Source organism: Erithacus rubecula (assembly GCF_903797595.1).
Source record: "Erithacus rubecula genome assembly, chromosome: 6".
Taxonomy (NCBI): domain Eukaryota; kingdom Metazoa; phylum Chordata; class Aves; order Passeriformes; family Muscicapidae; genus Erithacus; species Erithacus rubecula.
This window is the reverse complement of record NC_136688.1, coordinates 12,189,062-12,206,375: the sequence shown is the minus strand read 5'-3', so window position 1 is coordinate 12,206,375 and position 17,314 is coordinate 12,189,062. Positions and strand designations below refer to the sequence as shown.

Below are 17,314 nucleotides of genomic sequence, written 5' to 3'. Positions count from 1 at the left end.
ATCCACAGGCCCCCAAGTCCTTTCACAAAGCTTGCCTGAAGGATACCTGGGGTCCTCAGACCTCTGCCATCTTTCAGTATCTGCAGTGAGAGACTGAGATCTGCTATCACCACCCTCAAAAATACAGACAGCTCTGCAAGCATCATCTGCCCCACCTCATGACCTCTTGGGTTGTGTCCAGGAAGCCTCAACCTTTCCAAGAGGCCATGTGCCTTTGTGTCAGGTCAACACCCTTCAACCTCTGTGGTTTTATTCCAGAAAAATTCCAGTTAGTCTTTCAGGAGACAGGGACAAGCATCCAAAACTCCAGCATCTCCTGCATCACCCTGAGAGGGATGAGCATCTCAAAGCACCCTGTCTCCTCCCACTACGCGCTTTGCATCCAGCTGAGTTTCACTGACACATTTTCTCAGCTGTTCCCTTCATCCTGGATATCCCTGGCAGGATGGAAGAGCCCAGAAGTACAGGAAATAAAAGCATCCCAGTCAGAGTGAGAACTGCTCCCCTCCATTCTGTCTCCAACAGGCTGGAGCTTGTGAAATCAAACAGGGGCTGCATGGTTGCACAAAAGCTGACACCAACCCATCTCCATGGATTTTAGCATTATTGAGATTTTTACTTTCATTTTTATGAGAAATTGATGCTTTTCAAAGCTATTATTGTCAATAAGCTGTATTTGTTTTACTTCAGGATAGGCATTTGATGGATGTCAACCAGGAGAAGAATATTCACTTTCAGCAACAGCTGCCGTCTAAATTAGTTTAGCCTCAACTTTCAACCATACCCTTAGGCTCCAGTTTAGCAATGTATTTAAACATATATTTAATTTTTAGGCATATGAGTAATTCTGGTGTACTTACTTATTTAAATTTAGGCATGTTTCAGTCTTTTCGTGAATTGTCTTCTAAACCATTCACAATTTAGCCTCATTTCCATCAGTGCAAATCATTGTGCTACATCATTTGATTACTGTAGAAGTAAGAAAAATATTCTTGGTAATTTCTTAAGAAAAATCTCCTTTTATTCCTACATTTTTCTGGGGGGTTCAGCTTTTTTAACCAGTTTTCTTCTCCAGCCTGAACTCAAAGGCAAAGCTGGGATTTGATGAAATACTTTGGTTGTTAAGGGAATAAGCTCTAACAATACACAGATTTTAAAGAGGAGAGATAAGATGGGAGCATAGCTTTACTATTTCAAGCAAAAATGCAGCCACTTCCCTTTTCCAGATCTTCCTTTTCCCCAGCTCAGTATTCTGGGATATTGCCTGTCAATTTCAAGGTATTCAGGTGGCCAGCACACACCATGATACCACCAGCTTGTGGCTGGAGGAGACCTCTGTGTATATGTTGGGTTGATGTAGTTGTTGATCAAAACTGACATTCATATTTTATTTTGACTTTTTTTTTAAACTTCAATCCCTCTGAAATGGAATACACACTCAGAAAGATGATTCCTCTTTATTTTTCTTCTCAGAAAAGAGAAGAATGCACAGTCCAAGGTTGCAAATTTGAGTGATTTGGTCAATAATGTAAACACAAATTAAAATTAGCCAACAAGAGAAATTTCTTTGAGTTAAATAGGAGGTTATGGTTATACGTATTATCATACATCATATCCTCTTCTGTAACTCCATGGAGAGTGAGTCACGTTAAGAAACAACCAGAGGAGACCAAGCTGCTCCTGCTGACACTGTGTAGTCTTCCAGACACAGCAAAAAGAATATAAAATAAATAGAATACAAATATGTAATTCTAGGTTTATATGTTTCCCCAAAAATATGCTATTCCATATAATTTCTAACCAAATCAGGCTGCATGTCCAGTAAATAGGAAAATACCAGTTGCCACAAACAGCTCAAATTAAATATAAATATTTCTGGAGGCTTCACTAAGACTAATCTCATCTCTTCAAGGTTCTCAATTCTTCACTTTCTTTACTGATTTCTGGAAGTAGGTGGACCAGATTCCCCAAATCATATCACCCTGCATCATTATTTATATTTTCACCAATCTAGCACAGGTGCTGCAGATTTGAAATGGCAGCACCGCGACTACACTCCTTTGGAACACACATAAAAGTGCACAGACACACGAGGTTAAAGGTGGTAGAAAGCCTAGGCAAAGTGAGTTTATTTGATTGTAGTCATTAGTGCTATACATTACGGGTTCAATCCTGCTCCCTTTGAAGTTGGTGGTACTGGTCCCATTGAATTCATGTGCTCTGAAAAATTCCTGAGTTTTGCAAATTTATCCTTTTGTCATCTATGCTTCAGGTCAAAACTATAATCCAGTGTTTTAGACTTGTTCTGAGACAAATAATTTTTACTAAAGGTTCAAAGAACATATACTTGTCCTTCAGAGAGGTGCCAACCCTCTTTACAACCAAAAAGCAGTATGGTTGAGGATCTCAGGATGGTCTGAAGGGTGCAAATATCTTGCAGGTGACCACAGCAACCCCAGCTTCCAGGGTCTTCCCAACGACAGCACCTCACTTTAACAAAAAGGACGAGAGACCACCCTTTCTGAGAGAGTATTTCTGCAGCATGTGATCCCTGTTGATTTACTGTCACTTACTGGGAGTGGTGCCTAAAATCGCTACAAAATATCTCCCTGTGTTGTGGGTTGTTTTTTGTTTAGTTTTGGGGTGGTTTTGTTTTTCTGTTTTTTAAAAGAAAAATAATAACGTGCTTCAAAACCTTCTGAACAGGCAATCCAATAACAAATTTCCAGTGGTGTTTACTATGTGCCGTTGAGATGCCTTGCATGCTATGAGAGCAAGTGCCAGTTTGGGGAATAGAGAAAATGTTTCTTTACCTTGTAAATCAACTGCAAATGTTCTATATGGCCAAGATGTGCTTTTGCCTACCTCACATATCCATATCAAACCCCAGTGTTGGCCATCTCAAAATATTCTCCACTAAAACACTATGTCACTTTAAGGATGCTAGTGCTTAATACATTGTTACTGTCTGCCAGGCTTCCTCTGGTGCCTCTCCCTCCACTGGCTCACTTCTGGCATGGCCTAACAGTTTCCCTCAATGAAGAAAGAAACAAAATCTTGCTCCCTGCTTCTTTCCACACCACCCCCCCCTCCCCCCCGCCCCCGGCCCCCCTCACTGAGCCCTTTTGCGTGTTCTTACCCGCAGGATAAATCTGGGATGAATTCCATTCGCTCTGGGTCTGTTCCTGCCTGTTTGGTCCCATCAGGGACACCTCTTCATCTCAGGACACCCCAGCCATCCCTGTCTTCCCTCCCACTCGGACTCGTGCCTCTCCCCACTCTAGTGATGATTCCCCTACAGAAACCCTCTGTGAGCCTTGCTCCATCAAATCCCTCATTTCACGGGCCCCACTCGGCTGGCCTGGGGGTTTCGGCACCGCAGGTGACACGAGAACACCTCCAGGTGGGTTTGGGATGTCTCCAGAGAGGGAGACCCCTCGCCCTCCTTAGACAGCTGTTCCAGGGCTCTGACACCCTCAATGCAAAGTTCTTCCTCCCGCTGAGGTGAAATTTCTTGTGTTTTGTGTTTACGGCCATTGCTCCTCATTCTGTTGCTGGGCACCACTGAGGAGTCCGGCACCTTCCTGTTGGTATCCCTTGGAGATTTTCATAGGCATTGATGAGATGCCCTCGCAGTCTTCCCCAGACCAACCCCGGCTCCCTCAATCTCTCCTCACAGGAGAACCGCTCCCGATCCGTCATCGTCTGTCGGACCCACTCCAGCAGCTCCTTCTCCTTCTTGTCCAGAGGAGCCCGGACCAGGAGTGGGGTTTTTTGGGAACCAGGTGCTCTCTTCCGCGGCGGCGCCCCTGCTGCGCGGCTCTTGGCGACATTACGGCGGGTGCCGGCGGCGGCAGCGAGCCAGGAATGCGCGCTCCCGCGGCGGGGCCGCGCGGCGCGGCGGGGGCGGGATGACATCATGAGAAAGTGGGGCCGGCCTCGGCATCGCCAGCAGCGGGCGGGCGCCGCGGGGAGGGGAGCGCCGGGCAGGCAGCGAGCGAGCGAGCGAGGGAGGGAGAGCAGGAAGGAAGCGCCGTCGGAAGCCCCCGGGGGCGAAAGCGGCGGAAGCGGCCGCAGCGCTCATCCCGTATCCAAGGATGGGCGGCTCGGGAGCGAGGTGGGCGCAGGGAGCGCACCCCAGGGCTCCGCTGAGGGTACGGCGGCTCAGGCAGACAGCGGCGCGGCGATCCCGGCGGCTCGGGCGGGCGGCACCGCCCACCGGCCCCGGCAGGTGCGGGGCACCCCGGTGCTGCCGCCGGGGCTAGCAGGGGCGGCGCGGCGACTGCTCTGGAGCTGCCGCCCGGCCCGTCCCCTTTGTGTCGGCGGGACCGGGCGAGCCCCGGCCGAGATCTGCCCGTCCCGCCCGGTAACAGCCCCGCGCCCCCATTGGCTCCCGCGCCGCCGCTTCCTGCGGCCGCACCGCCCTGCGGGGGCTCCAGAGGCCCCGCGCCAGCCCCGCCCGCCGCCGGCACCGCCCGCCCGCCGCGCAGCCCCGCAGCCCCGCTGCGCTGCTTTTATGAATGGAGCGGCGGCCGCGTGCTCGGAGGGGGAGAAAGGCACCTGGGGGAGTCCGCTCCGACCGACAGCGGCCGGCGGGCTGCCGGGGAGTGGGTGCTGCGCCGCGCAGGGAGAGGGACCCGTGTGCCTGGGCAGCGTGGCCCGGAACAAATGTTTGGAAGGAAAGAGCTGGCACGACCCAAGGGAATGCGACTGGCTGCCCCAAGGGCTCTCCCTGCTTCCCCAAACCAGCCGCTCACCAGGAGGGTGTTGGGGGTGCAGGGTTGTTAATTAAATAGGATCCCCCCGGATGTGCATCGGAGGCGCGTCCAATTTCGACCTTAGAATACAGGGTCGTGTGTGTTTCTTCATTTTATATTAAAACCTTCCTGGCCAACTAAAGTTGTGTAAACAGAAGTGCACGTCCTGTGCATGAATATAATAGGCGGAGGGACAGCTTCCTCGCTGAAAGACCCTCTGGAGTTGCCCGACAGGCTGCAGTGTGCAAGGGAAACTGAGAGCACGGGGCCTCCAACATCCTCCTCCTCCTCCTGACAGACGGAGACAAAATGGAGACAAATGGTCAAGCAAACAAGTAAACAAGAAAAGATGGGCAGACAGTGCATGCAAAGAGATTACATAAACACACAACTGTGCAACAACATGTCCTGTGATCTTTGGCACTGCTCTCCCCGAGGGTCACGCAGGAGAGATGCTGTGACCTCCATGGCCAGCAGCCCCTGCCACCAACTGGAGTTTCTGCCATTGGTGTTGTACCACCAGTAGGTATTCCAGATACCCGTGCAGCACCTGGGAGATGCTAAAGCATCGAAGCTGAGGTTAGTCCATGCACCCCAATTTACAGCCTTCCCACTTCTCCCTACACCACTTTGGTGCAGGACAAATCTCTTCTCCCATGCACCAGCCTCGCCTCCAGTGTCCCTCAGTGGGCCTCAAGCTGCTCTGTCAGCCCCTCAGAAAGCGAGACTTTAGAAGATGCCCTTTTTTAACAGAAACAGCATGAAGCAGAGCGCTTTCAGGTACAGGCAGCTCAGCCAGGGAGCGGAAGTTATTTATGGCAGGGCCCCATCACGCATGGACAGAATGCCCTGGAGATGCAGATGAGGCCCCTGCTGGCTCTGGTGGCTGCCAACGCCTCCCTCCCACCCACCAACTTGTCTCCCCATAGGTGCTGGAGGGAGCCCTGGCCACCATTTCGCTGCTCCGCTGGGATATTTTTCCTGGGTGGTGGTGAGCAGTAGGAGTAGAGTGCCAGCCATGGCCTTCTGTGGTGTGTGCTGCCATCGGCTGTGCCTCAGATTAGCTCTCGCCCTGTTCCCTGCCACCTCCATGTCCCTCTGGGAAGGTGAAACCTTTAAAGTAAAGGGAAAGACTTTAAAAAAACCCCAAAAAACCCAAGTATTAGAAAAAGAACAATCTTGGCAGAAAGGTGGACACCCCAATTGTTCAAAAATTTTGGTGTGCAGCGAAACCATCCCGGCTGGGAAAAAACAGGACTGAGGAAATTAGAGAAAGGTTTTCCTTTACGATCAGCTACAAAGGGTAGGCGTAAAGGTTTGTAGTGCGCCTTTTTGAAGGACAGTATGGCAGGTACATGCCGGTGACAACACTAATAATAATAATTATTATACTAATATTGATAGCAAACAGCAAGGCACTGGTGCTGCCTGCTCCCCTCCCCTGCGCCCCTGTAAAATAATACTAAGTCTCCTTGCATTTCTCTCCCTGGTGTCTGTGTGTGGCCTTAGCCCCATTCATCATTTGGCTCCCAGTACAGAACTCGCTCCATTTTTAAAATTATGCATGATCCACTGAAGAGACAATTTGGGTTTCCCCCACCTCTCCCTTGCCCTTGAAGAAAGCGAGCCCTTGTCTCATTTGCATTAAAACCCTGCTCTCTATAAGCTAAGCAAAGGGGAAGGACTTGAAGCCCATGGGATGGCTTTAGGGCTCTGCCCCTTGCTTTTGGCTCTCTCTCTTTCTCATTCTCTCTCGTGCTTTGATCTCTGCTTAACAACAGTAACGTCACAGGGACTACACCAGGAGAGTTTTGTTGGAAGTTAGAAAGTTTTGCAGCCTCCAGAGGGCTGTAGCGGCAGTAGCAGAAGCAGCATCGAAGGGACTCCTGGAAGGGGAAGAGAAAGAGCGAGCGAGCGATTCAGTCCTGCTGCAGAGAACTGACTCGAGGCGACGAAGGCAGACATGGAACATCAGCTGCTGTGCTGCGAGGTGGAGACCATCCGACGAGCCTACCTGGATGCGAACCTCCTAAATGACAGAGTGCTGCAGACAATGCTGAAGGCGGAGGAGACCTGCTCGCCTTCCGTCTCCTACTTCAAGTGTGTGCAGAAAGAAATCTTGCCATATATGAGGAAAATAGTTGCCACTTGGATGCTGGAGGTTTGTATCTTTCGGGGACTTCTTGCAACTCCGGCACCGAAACAAATTAATCCGGGGAGCTGCTGCCCCGTCTCCCGGCGCAGCGCCCCCCCCCCCCCCCCCCCCCCGGTTCCCCCGGGATCGCTTCCCCGGCGCAGCACACGTTGCCTGCGCTCGGAGATGCCCGCGTGGAGCAAGGGGAAGCGGCCCGAGGTGGCGGTGGCCGCCGCTGCTGTCGCCGGCTCCGTGTCCCCGCTGCCGCAGCCGGGTCCCGGCGCCGAGGGGCGGCGGACGAGCCCCCCCGCCCCCCCTCACCCCCGCCCGGTGCCCCCGGGGGTCGGGGGGTGCCCGGCATTTTTTACGGCCGTCGGGGCGAGGCAGTGCCGGCGCGGGGAGCCGGGGCAGAGATGGCTCGGGGCTCCCCCGGCCCGGCTCGGAGCGGCCTCGGCCCGGCCGCCGAGCCCCCGGCCGCGCGGGGCCGCCGCCAGCCCCTGCCAGCTCGTGTTTTCTGGGGATTTTATTTTAAATTAATATCCTTGTACACGTATGCAAGCGGCTGCCCGTGCCAGTATTATGCGCCATCTTTGTTCTTTTATTTGCAAAGCAAAAGTGTTTATTAATCGGGAGAAAAACGAAGAAAGTCCCGGGGAGCAAAGCCAAGGGTGTGTGTGTGGCGGGGGGGAGCGGGGGAAGGGGCCGGGGGAGGAAGGTCGGGGGCCGGGGGACCCCGCTGGGGCTGCGGGCAGGGGGACAGTCCGGAGGGGCTCCGTTGTTTCTGGGGGGAGTTGCAGGGTGAAAGTTTCTTTGTTCAGCGCGAAGAGAGGCTGGAGCTGCGGTCACCCCTCAAAGGCACGCTTGTGCTGCGGCGGCGAGCGGCAAGGTCGCTTGGGAAAAGCCAGTTGGGAAGGGCCTCGTCCCTGGCGGGACACGTCTAGGGGAGCTCCCACCGGGAGCCCCAGGAACTGGGCTACATTTTCATGCCTTTTAGGAAGCCCTGGGTGCCCGCGATGTATTTTTAATTAATTTTTGAAACCGCAGCTCCCTGCCTTGCACTGGGAAATATCGCGCCTGGCTGTGCTGCAGGGCGAGAGAGGGAGGCGGTGAATTTCACTTCGGGGGATCCCCCTGGAGTCCCCCAGCAGGACCAGAGGCACGGGGGTCGGTAAAGGACCCCCTCCGCTTCATTTTCAGCTTTTTTTTAGAGCTCGAAAAATTTTTTAAATATTTTTAAATATTTTTTGAAAATATGACGTCTGGGGAAATAAGGCTGGACGCCACCTTTGTGTCTCGACCAGAGAAGGGAATCGGCAGCACAACGGCAAATTAGATGAAAAAATAAAAGTGAAATAAATAAATCCGAGGCCGAGCCTGGCTCTGAACCCCGTTACCAACCACGGGGGTTCGCCTTTTTCTCTGCTTTCCGTTTTCTTCCCTTTTTAAAAATTTGTTCTTAGGGACTGGGAAACTGGGCACAGACTCTTCTTCGATTCCTCCCTTCCCTTTTGCCATGAATAGCCTGCGGGTTTATAACGCAACATTTCCCCCCACTTTGTCACTCGTGACTTTCATTTTCTTTGATGTCGCTGCGTTTCCCCGTATTTATCCATTTTCCCTAACTGCCTTTCCCCCTGGTCTCCTTCAACCTTGCCCTGCAAAGCCTGGGGGTGAGGAGGGAGGGCGAGAGCAGCGGGACAAGCCTGGCTTTCTCCTCAATTAAATTACTCTTCAACGATCTCTCTCCTTCTTGCAGGTTTGCGAGGAGCAGAAGTGCGAAGAGGAAGTTTTCCCCTTGGCTATGAATTATTTGGACAGATTTTTGTCGTTTGAACCCCTCAAGAAAAGCCGATTGCAATTGCTGGGAGCTACCTGCATGTTTGTGGCTTCAAAAATGAAGGAAACTATTCCTCTGACCGCAGAAAAACTGTGCATTTATACAGATAACTCCATTCGACCCGACGAATTACTGGTAATTTCACGTTTCCATCACTTCAAGAATTAAAAAGAAAACAAAACCAAAATCGAAACAAATATATATATGTATATATACACACACACACATATATATATATACACACACACACACATATATATCTATATATATATATATGCGTGGGGGGAAAAAGCCCCAAAAACAAAAAGCTAAAAAAAAAAAACAACAAAAAACCAAAAAACAAAAAAACAAAAAAACAACCAAAAAACCAAAAAAAAAAAAAAAAAAACCACCCAAAAAAACCAACAAAAAACCAAACTAAACCAAAACCCAGAAAAAATAAATAGAATGGCAACCCCGCACGTTGCGAAGCGCCGACCGCGACTGCGGGTCTGCTGGCGGCGGGCGAGAGTTGTGGGTGCGGCGGCGGGCTGGGATAGGGCCGGGATAGGGCCGGGATGGGGCCGGGATGGGATCAGGATGGGGAGCGGGACCCCCCCGCGCTGTCCGGCCCGCCGCGCTGCCCGGCCTGCGGGCTCCCCCTGCCGGCCCCGGCGGGCGCTGCCCCGGCGCGGGGGAACCCCCGCACCCCGCCCGACCCCAGGGCAGCGCTGTGCCCCCGGCACCGCCTGCGAGCGGCTCTAACCACGCGCCCCCCTCTTATCCCTCTTTTCTTCCCCTTTCCCCTCCCTCTTCTCTTTGCAGCAAATGGAGCTGCTGCTGGTGAATAAGCTGAAATGGAATCTGGCTGCAATGACCCCCCACGATTTCATTGAACATTTCCTTACTAAAATGCCTCTGGCAGAGGACACCAAGCAGATCATCCGTAAACATGCTCAGACTTTTGTGGCTCTGTGCGCTACAGGTATGAGCCCTGCACGTTGCGCAAAGCGCGTTGCTCCCCGACACGCGCCCGCCCCCCGGCTTTTAAAGCTTCCCGTAGCTGTTGGTCTCAGGCACGCTCGCAGAGCTGCGGGGAGGTAGTTTAAGCCCCGATTATTGCCCCTTGTTTGCAGAAGGTGGATTACTTTGCCAGAGGTAAGTTTTTCTTTTCAGAAGATATTTCGCTTCTGAGTCGGAGTTTTGTGTGGTTGTCAGGGAGGGAGAGGGACCACTCCCCCTGCTCTCTATAGCTCAGCGTGGCACGATTTCCTCACCTCCCCATCCCGGGTTTATGTAGGGGCTGCAAAAGGCTTACTGCCCGTGTGGATTCATTCTTTAGGATGAGTTTTTAAAGGTAGAGGGGGATTTTCCCTGTGAATAGCACTGTGGGGGGGGGTTTAAACCTTCCCTCTTCAAGTTGCCTCTTCCGCCCTCCTCGGTGGCTGGTGGATTGGAGGAGGGCCACGCGGCACAGAGGCTTTTCCTGGCACCGGACCCAGCCGCTGCCATCTGCACCCTCGTGACCACGTGCTATGCTGGAGCAATGAGCGGGGCGGCCTCCAAAGATGCCAAAGTGGTATCCACGCTCCAAAACCTCGGTGGGACCCGTTAACGCCATGTAGCTTGTTTTCCAGAGGTTGGATCTAGTGTAAAAAGGTTGAAGGAAAATGGCAGGCGCTCAGAAGGGAGGAAAAAAAAAAAGTTTTATTTCACAGAACTGGCCCTGCTGCAAGGCCTAAAGATAGAACAACCAAACCATTAAAGAGAAATTTATAAACACTGGTATTGCTCTTCATCTTGGGCCTAACATCAGCATGAAGGACAGCTTGTAGGTGAGATTGCCTGGAGTAATGCTTGGTGTTGGGAGTGCCACAAGCTTCAAACCACTGGCAGCAACATTTTGGGAAAGTCCAGTGTGTGCCTCCATGCCAGGCTCTACCAGATACGAGGCTGCTGTGATTCTGGAGGCGAGATTTGCTAAGTTTGAAGCTAAAAAGAATGGCCACCCGGACTCCCCTTTGGATGTGGGATGTTTAACCTAGGTTGTTGTGTTGGCAATGACAGGAATGAAAGCAAGAGTAGTTCAAAGGTTGGAGACTTGCTAAGAGTCCAGTACTTTGATCTACTATTGGTGTTGTTATGTTTCTTTTAGGAAGCACATTCAGAGCCTTTATTTAACACTGCTACACACCACAGCTGGAGAATGAATCAGTAAATGAGAACCATATTCTTGGAGTTTTACTGAGCTTTTAAAAAAAACAGTGCTGAGCTCACCAGAGTTGGGGCCTCTTCAGCTCCCTGTTGAAGTTGGGAATATTGCCTGGGGACGGAGCGCTCAGGAAGGCTGCCACAGACTCTGTGTTTTTATTGTTATTTCTGGATGTCAGGGGTTTCTCTACCTTTTGCTTTTCTCATGACTTCTTTGTTGGCTAGTGAAGATCACATGTGGCTTAAGCAGCATCTGGACTTTGCTTTGCTGTTGCTGGGTTATACTACATTTTCCCTTGCCAAAACGAACCTAGATGGACTGCAAATGCCTTGTGCTGCCTGGATGCTGTGGGGTCTGATCCAAAGTCCACTGGAAACACTGACAGCTCAATTAAGTGGCCTCAGGGGCAAGTGCAGTTTCTCCTTTGCCTGTGTCCTCTTCTGTAAAGGAGGTTCTCCTAAGAAGAGACTACAAAATAATGCTTGCTTAGAAAACAAACCCTTGGCTAGTTGGCTTACCAAGGTGAAGGCTGTGGAAGTGTTTGTAGATGAGTGTGTATGTGTTTGCTCCAGAAAAAGAAGGTTACACTGCAAGGTGAAGCTGAGGGGATTTCCTCCGAAGCTCTCCTCTCCTCTACTAGCCTTGTCTGGCTAGTAGACGAAGTGGGTTTGTTTGATTTGATTTGGTTTTGAAAAATCCATTTTCACCAAAGGATGCCTTTGTGCTGTGGTAGGTTCGGGACTAAAAGTGAAAAAGAAAAAAAAATTACCAGGGGTTGTTTGAAGTTAGCACATAATTGAGCTTAATGAATGGGGCTTTGGCATGGCCAAGCAAGGCAGGGAGAGCTCAAAAAGAGGCTTGGGCCTCTTTTGGCCCAAGTTAAGACCAGTGTTGAAGGAGAACTGCAGCTCTATACAAGCATAACAATGAATAGCAACAAATATTGGAGCTTCAGCATTTCATTATGTTCCTCTGGTTATCAAAACATACCAGGCTCCTTTTTATTTTTTATTATTATTACTATTATTTGTTAATATTTTTGTTGCTTTGCTCCTTTCTGAAGGAGAAAGAAAGATCCCCCTTTGAAATGAGCGTGTTACAATTCTCCCATTCTGTGGCCTTTATAAAATTGGAAGTCTCAAGGTATGTGACCAGTTGGAACCTGTTGCATCTTGCAGCAAGTGATTTATGTTCACAGTTTTGATTTGCCTCAATGAAAAGATTTTCATTCATAGCCCCCAGCTCTCCAGACGGATGGAATTGCTGCTCCATTTAAAAAGGAAAAGGGGTGACTCGCCTTGTTAGGAATTTTTTTTAAAGTGCTGCAGCGCCTATATGCCTGCTTTGTCCTCCCTTCAGGGTGGCTGGCATTCTTCTCTCTCCTCCCCCTCCTCTCTCTCTCCCTCTCTCTCTTTTTAACAACGCTGAAGTTGTTTATTCTTTTTGGATGAAGTCTCAGATAGGCTACTGGGGATGTGTGCTTCAATTGATGGGGCCCCCTACCCCATTGTGGCTGTGTCAGGTCTAATTCATCTCACCGAAGCCCCCTTGTTCCTGAGCGCTCAATAGCGCAAGATGAGGCGATGGAGGCTGACAATGATGCCACACTCTTCACTTCGGGGCATCCAATTACAGGCGAGAGGGGCCCCCTGATTAATATGCTGAAATTAGTGGCCTCTGTCACAAATAATTCCTTGTTGAGTTGCAACAAAAAGGCAGTCCATGCTGCTTGTCTGGAGTGGTTATAGGGACAGACACAAACTGGTCATTTAAACTTCATTATCACTTTTCCACCTTGGAAAGAATGAGGGTGTGACTATGAATTCATGTTCTTGTTTACTGCTCCATTTAAAAGAAGAACACAAATATTAATCCCAAACGTGAACCAGTCAGAACGGGCTCATTAAAGTGACACATTTTGGTCATGTCTCATTTATGGAGCTCCATAAACAGTGTCAGGAAGGCACTGTCACCCTACCCCTCTGAGCAACCTTGTCCTGGTGTGATCCATGCTGGGAATCCCGTTTCCCAAGTCCACCTGCAGCTTTGTGTCAGTATTTCAGTTCAGGACTAGCTTTGGAATGAGTACAGTGCCAATAAGCAGTCTGGACTGCTGCATTTCTTTGGTGGGGGAATGACAGCAGCTTGCTGGAAGGGTGAGTGTGTTTATATCCACTCAGAAATGGGCAGCTTAGGAAAAGGGGCAAACCAAATTTATTTTCATATGTTTATTTTAACATAAACAAGATGACTGTACCTTGAGTTTGCCTTTTTGCTGGCAGTGCATCCTCAAAGCTTGGCCAGAATTTCATGTATCAGTTTAATTTTTGGAGGTTCACAGGATGCTGGGCAAAGTGCCCCTTTGAAGGTGGGTATTGGTCAGGACCACAGTGTCAGAGGTGTCTGAATAAACAGATTCAGAGCCAGGACTTCCACGGAGTCCTGAAGGCTTTAGTTCCACTGGTAAAACATTTACACAAAAGTTATTTTATCATAATAAAGGAGATGCATGATTTAATACTTAAACTGTTCCACTGAGCCCTCTAAGCTGTCCATTCCTTTGATTTCATTCAGGGGTTTGACAGATGGTTTATATTTTTCCAACCCAGAGGAAGTTGTATTCTGATAAAAACTGAAGGAATGAATCTCAGGTTGTGGCGTTTCCCTTTCTTCCTCACAAAATTGGACCTTGACTTGTGCCACTTGCTTCCTTTGTTCCTGATTTTCCTCCAAGGTGTTTACTGCCACAGATCAAATGCATTCCTGTTCAGTAGAAAAGTCTTATTAGTGGACTATTATTATTAAAAAAAAAAAAAATTAGAAAAACTCAAACCAAACCAAACAAACCCAAAGGAAAAACATGCTAAATGGCAGAGATAGCCCCTTAAGGGATCCTGGGAGTGGCTTTGTGGAAAGACCTACAGCAATGCAGTCTGGAAGGGGGCCCAGCCTCTTGTCAGCATGGTGTCACATCAGAATGTAACTGATTGTCCGCCAATTCTTGGGACCCCCGTCACTTAGTTATGCCACATTTACATTAAATCCCTGTTGCCAGGATAGATGGCAGCCACTGACAAGAGACTCAGTTGAGACAAAGCATTTTTAAGATGAAACCTTAATTTAAATATGGATTATCTGCCTCCTGACAGGGTTAAGCAGTCTTTCTCTTTTCTTTCTTTTTGTTGATGTTGTTGTTCATTAAAGCAATATTCCTTTGAGTGTTAGAGCAAAGGTTTCTGCTTTAAAGGGCCCCAGGACTCGTTGGAATGCACCTTGGATCTGACCATGCAAAACACTGCAGGATGTGAACAGGTTTTCTCAGATGTGCAGTGCCATTGACCCCCGTGGCATTATTCACAGGAGCAGGGTATTTTAACACTGGAAGAATGGGGGCTAATGCTAATGATAAAAGTACCTCGAAGTGATGAATGGCCTCCTAGGCCCAGGCTAGGAAAGGCCGCTCTCTGCAGGGCAGTTGCTTGTGTGCAGGTTTGGACCTGTAAGAGTTTTAGAGTAGGAGGCACCTTTCTGCTCACCATTTTCCCAGCCTTTTCGGATGCAATAGTTGGCAGCTGAAAGCCATGCTAGTACAAAGAGTGTATGTGTATGGATTTGCTTCTCCCAAAGCAATCATTTCAGTCTTTTTTTTTCTTTTTCTCTTCTTTCTTCATGCAGATATTAAATTTATTTCAAACCCACCCTCCATGATCGCAGCTGGCAGCGTGGTAGCAGCTGTGCAAGGCCTGCATCTGGGGAACACTAACACTTTCCTCTCCTATCAATGCCTCACACATTTCCTATCACAAGTTATCAAATGTGATCCGGTAAGTGACTCTTTCTCTCGGTTGATCTCCTGCATTAAGGGTTTTTAAGAATGAATGCCTGATTACTGCACATGAGCTAATCTGACAGAAAATCTTGGGAAAGGTCAAGCCTCAGAGTGGGAGTTCTCAATGTGTTCTCTTGTGCCCAGCCTGCTTGTTTGGCTGTCATGATGCCCACTGATAATCTGTGATGATGCTGCTGCAGTTCCTGGATGGGAATGGCACATCCAGCTGTGGTGTTTGGGAGAGGAGGAAGCCCTGCACCAACTCAGGACGTGGCAGAAACTGGCTTTGGCTGGGGGTAATTAAACCAGGAGTCCCTGTAAGACAAAACTTGGGGAATAAGACCAGGAAACAGTTACTGAGACCTTGTGGTATCTCTGACCTTATCTTTGACCATTCTTGAGGCCTTTTATTGTGCCAAGTGGTGTGAAAAAACTCTTCTTAAAAGAGTTCTAATGATCTAATTTGGTTTATTATATGCTAGACCTGCACAGTAGCTGGTATTTAATTCCGTTTTGGAAAAAATGCTTGTCCCACGACTTTCTGACAAGGTAGATGGTCCTCAAAGGACTCTTCATTTTGCCCTGCAGCTTCCAGGAGATGCACATCAGTAACTAGTGAGCAATAAACCTTTCATGAATGAATGGGCCAGGAAGGGAGCCTACAAGGAAGACCTAAAGTCAATGATCCATGTCATAATGGTGTGTGAAGTTGGGGCAGAGTTGATCTTTGTTTTGTAACAATGTGGAAGACCAATAAATAGATGCTTTAAAAAGCATATTGTGAGATCTCCAAGCGTTTTACAATGAGTCAAATAAAGACAACTCTGTGGTTAGGGGCAGAATTTTGGAGATGCTGTTAAATTATTTTACATGTTAATAATTTAAATTCATAGAAAAATATACCAGTCCAGCTGCTGCAAAACTGAGTTTGTGTGATTGGGCTTTGTTGACAGCATAGAGCAATTTCTTTGCAATTAATTATTCGTAAAGTAATATTTTACTTTTGATAGACTATGTAAAACAATTGCTGAAAAACGCAGTATCTCAGCTTATTATTTTGATCACCTGAACAGTGCCTCAGTATTGAGCAGGTTATTTTTGCCACTTATATCACTGCAGCTGAGGTAACACAGTGTGGAAGTGTTAAATACTTTAAGAACCTGAAATGCTGAATACTCTTAAGAAATGCTGAAATAATGGGCTGCTCAGTTTGGTATGCATGTGTGATGCTTTTAGTCAGTTTGTGAACAATGCAGGTAATTCCAGTGTGTGGCTGGCGTGAGATGTTTGAAGCAGGTACCAAGGGAAAATACTTGCTATGTGTTCAGGCAGCATCTTGAATCAAAAAAGATGATTTAACCATTCCTGGTACTGGGCACTGAAGTGGATTCTCTTACATCATGCAGAACAACAGCAAGTTCTTATTTGACTTGACTTAGTTGATGACAGAGCTCTTGAAAAAGAAAACAAAATTGCTTTAGCAAGAAAGAGGATTTTTCATTTCATTTTAATTGTCCTGAGTCACTGCAAGGCCACAATCTGTTTGATCTGGGCTTAGTTAAAAGCTTGAAAAGGAAGTAACTCCCTTCCAGCTTCCAGTGCTAAAAATATTCACCTGTTAGGTAGAAATAAGGATTTTGTATGGATTGCTGCAGAAAATAAGTATCACAAAGTTCTGTGTATGTACAGGTATATTGTTTTATTTGGAGTGGAATAAGGGAACAGTAACTTCCACTGCAGTTGTTCTGAGAGAGGAATCTGCTTGGTTTCATATAGAGCATGATTCCCCTTTAGGGAGACTTTCCCAAAATACCTATCTGTATAACCCATGGTACCAAATGCCATTCCTGCCATCCCATTTCACTAGGATTTGTATGAAGTGTGTTATGCCCCAGTGATGGCTCCTCATTTCAGGGAACGTTTTATATTGGATAGCCTTGGAATGTTAAGACCAGGGCTGGTGTTCCCCCTGATGATCTGTTAGCTGGAGCAGCATGTCTGTTGGATTTCAGGTTACATAATTATGCTTTTTTACCTTTAGTCTCAAAGAAATCTGAATCTAAAGTAAAATGAATATCACCTGATTGGAATTCCTTTATGGTTCATGTTTATATGTTGGTAGGAGTCCAATTGCCCATTTTGCCTTTGATCAGGGGTAATTAGAAGTCAGATAATCACAATTAGAAGTCTTGGGCTGTCTTCCATCATTCTGTTCTTGACCCCATTATCCAAATAGATGGAATTTTACCTGACATTCATTTCCAGGCCAGAAATTTGCTAAACTAGATTAGATTGGGTCTCCATGCTGTCTGTTAGTGCATTGGAATTCGCCTCCTGCCTGCCCCTTCTCAGAGGCACCTTCAAACATGTGCTTGTTATCCAGAATGGGTCAGGCAGGAACAAAGGATTTTCTAGCAGTTCCTTTTTTGTTGTTTGTTTCCTTTCCTATCTGACCCTGGAGTCTGATCATGTTCACTGTGTCTTAAAGGTATTTGACCACATCAGTTAAGCTAGCAAGTCTTTATTTTTTTCTTTTTTTTTTTTTTTTTTTTTCACTGAGGAGCTT

The 17,314-nt window shown here is 48.2% G+C and overlaps 2 protein-coding genes across 4 annotated transcripts in view; one reads left to right on the top strand and one right to left on the bottom strand.

The window, feature by feature from the left end:
- The first annotated feature begins 4,601 nt into the window (after positions 1–4,601).
- The window catches only part of CCND1 (cyclin D1), an 18,727-nt gene continuing 6,014 nt past the window's right edge, over positions 4,602–17,314 (top strand). Inside the window, exons 1-5 of the mRNA XM_079307981.1 lie at positions 4,602–5,537; positions 6,539–6,918; positions 8,648–8,863; positions 9,533–9,692; positions 14,595–14,743. Of these exons, the coding sequence (XP_079164107.1) occupies positions 6,721–6,918; positions 8,648–8,863; positions 9,533–9,692; positions 14,595–14,743 (723 nt within the window). The 5' untranslated portion in view covers positions 4,602–5,537; positions 6,539–6,720. The remainder of the gene's footprint in view (positions 5,538–6,538; positions 6,919–8,647; positions 8,864–9,532; positions 9,693–14,594; positions 14,744–17,314) is intronic.
- The window catches only part of LTO1 (LTO1 maturation factor of ABCE1), a 25,084-nt gene continuing 18,168 nt past the window's right edge, over positions 10,399–17,314 (bottom strand). The window contains exons 5-6 of one of the 3 annotated variants that reach the window (XR_013774550.1): positions 13,177–13,682; positions 10,399–11,387 (exon numbers count right to left, since the gene is read on the bottom strand). Coding sequence is in view for 1 of the 3 variants with exons in the window: in XM_079307987.1 (XP_079164113.1) it covers positions 13,671–13,682 (12 nt within the window). In the remaining 2 variants the exon portion in view is untranslated. Of the gene's footprint in view, positions 11,388–13,116; positions 13,683–14,749 lie in introns of those variants that run through there. The other 2 variants (XM_079307987.1, XM_079307986.1) reach the window with 2 other exon arrangements.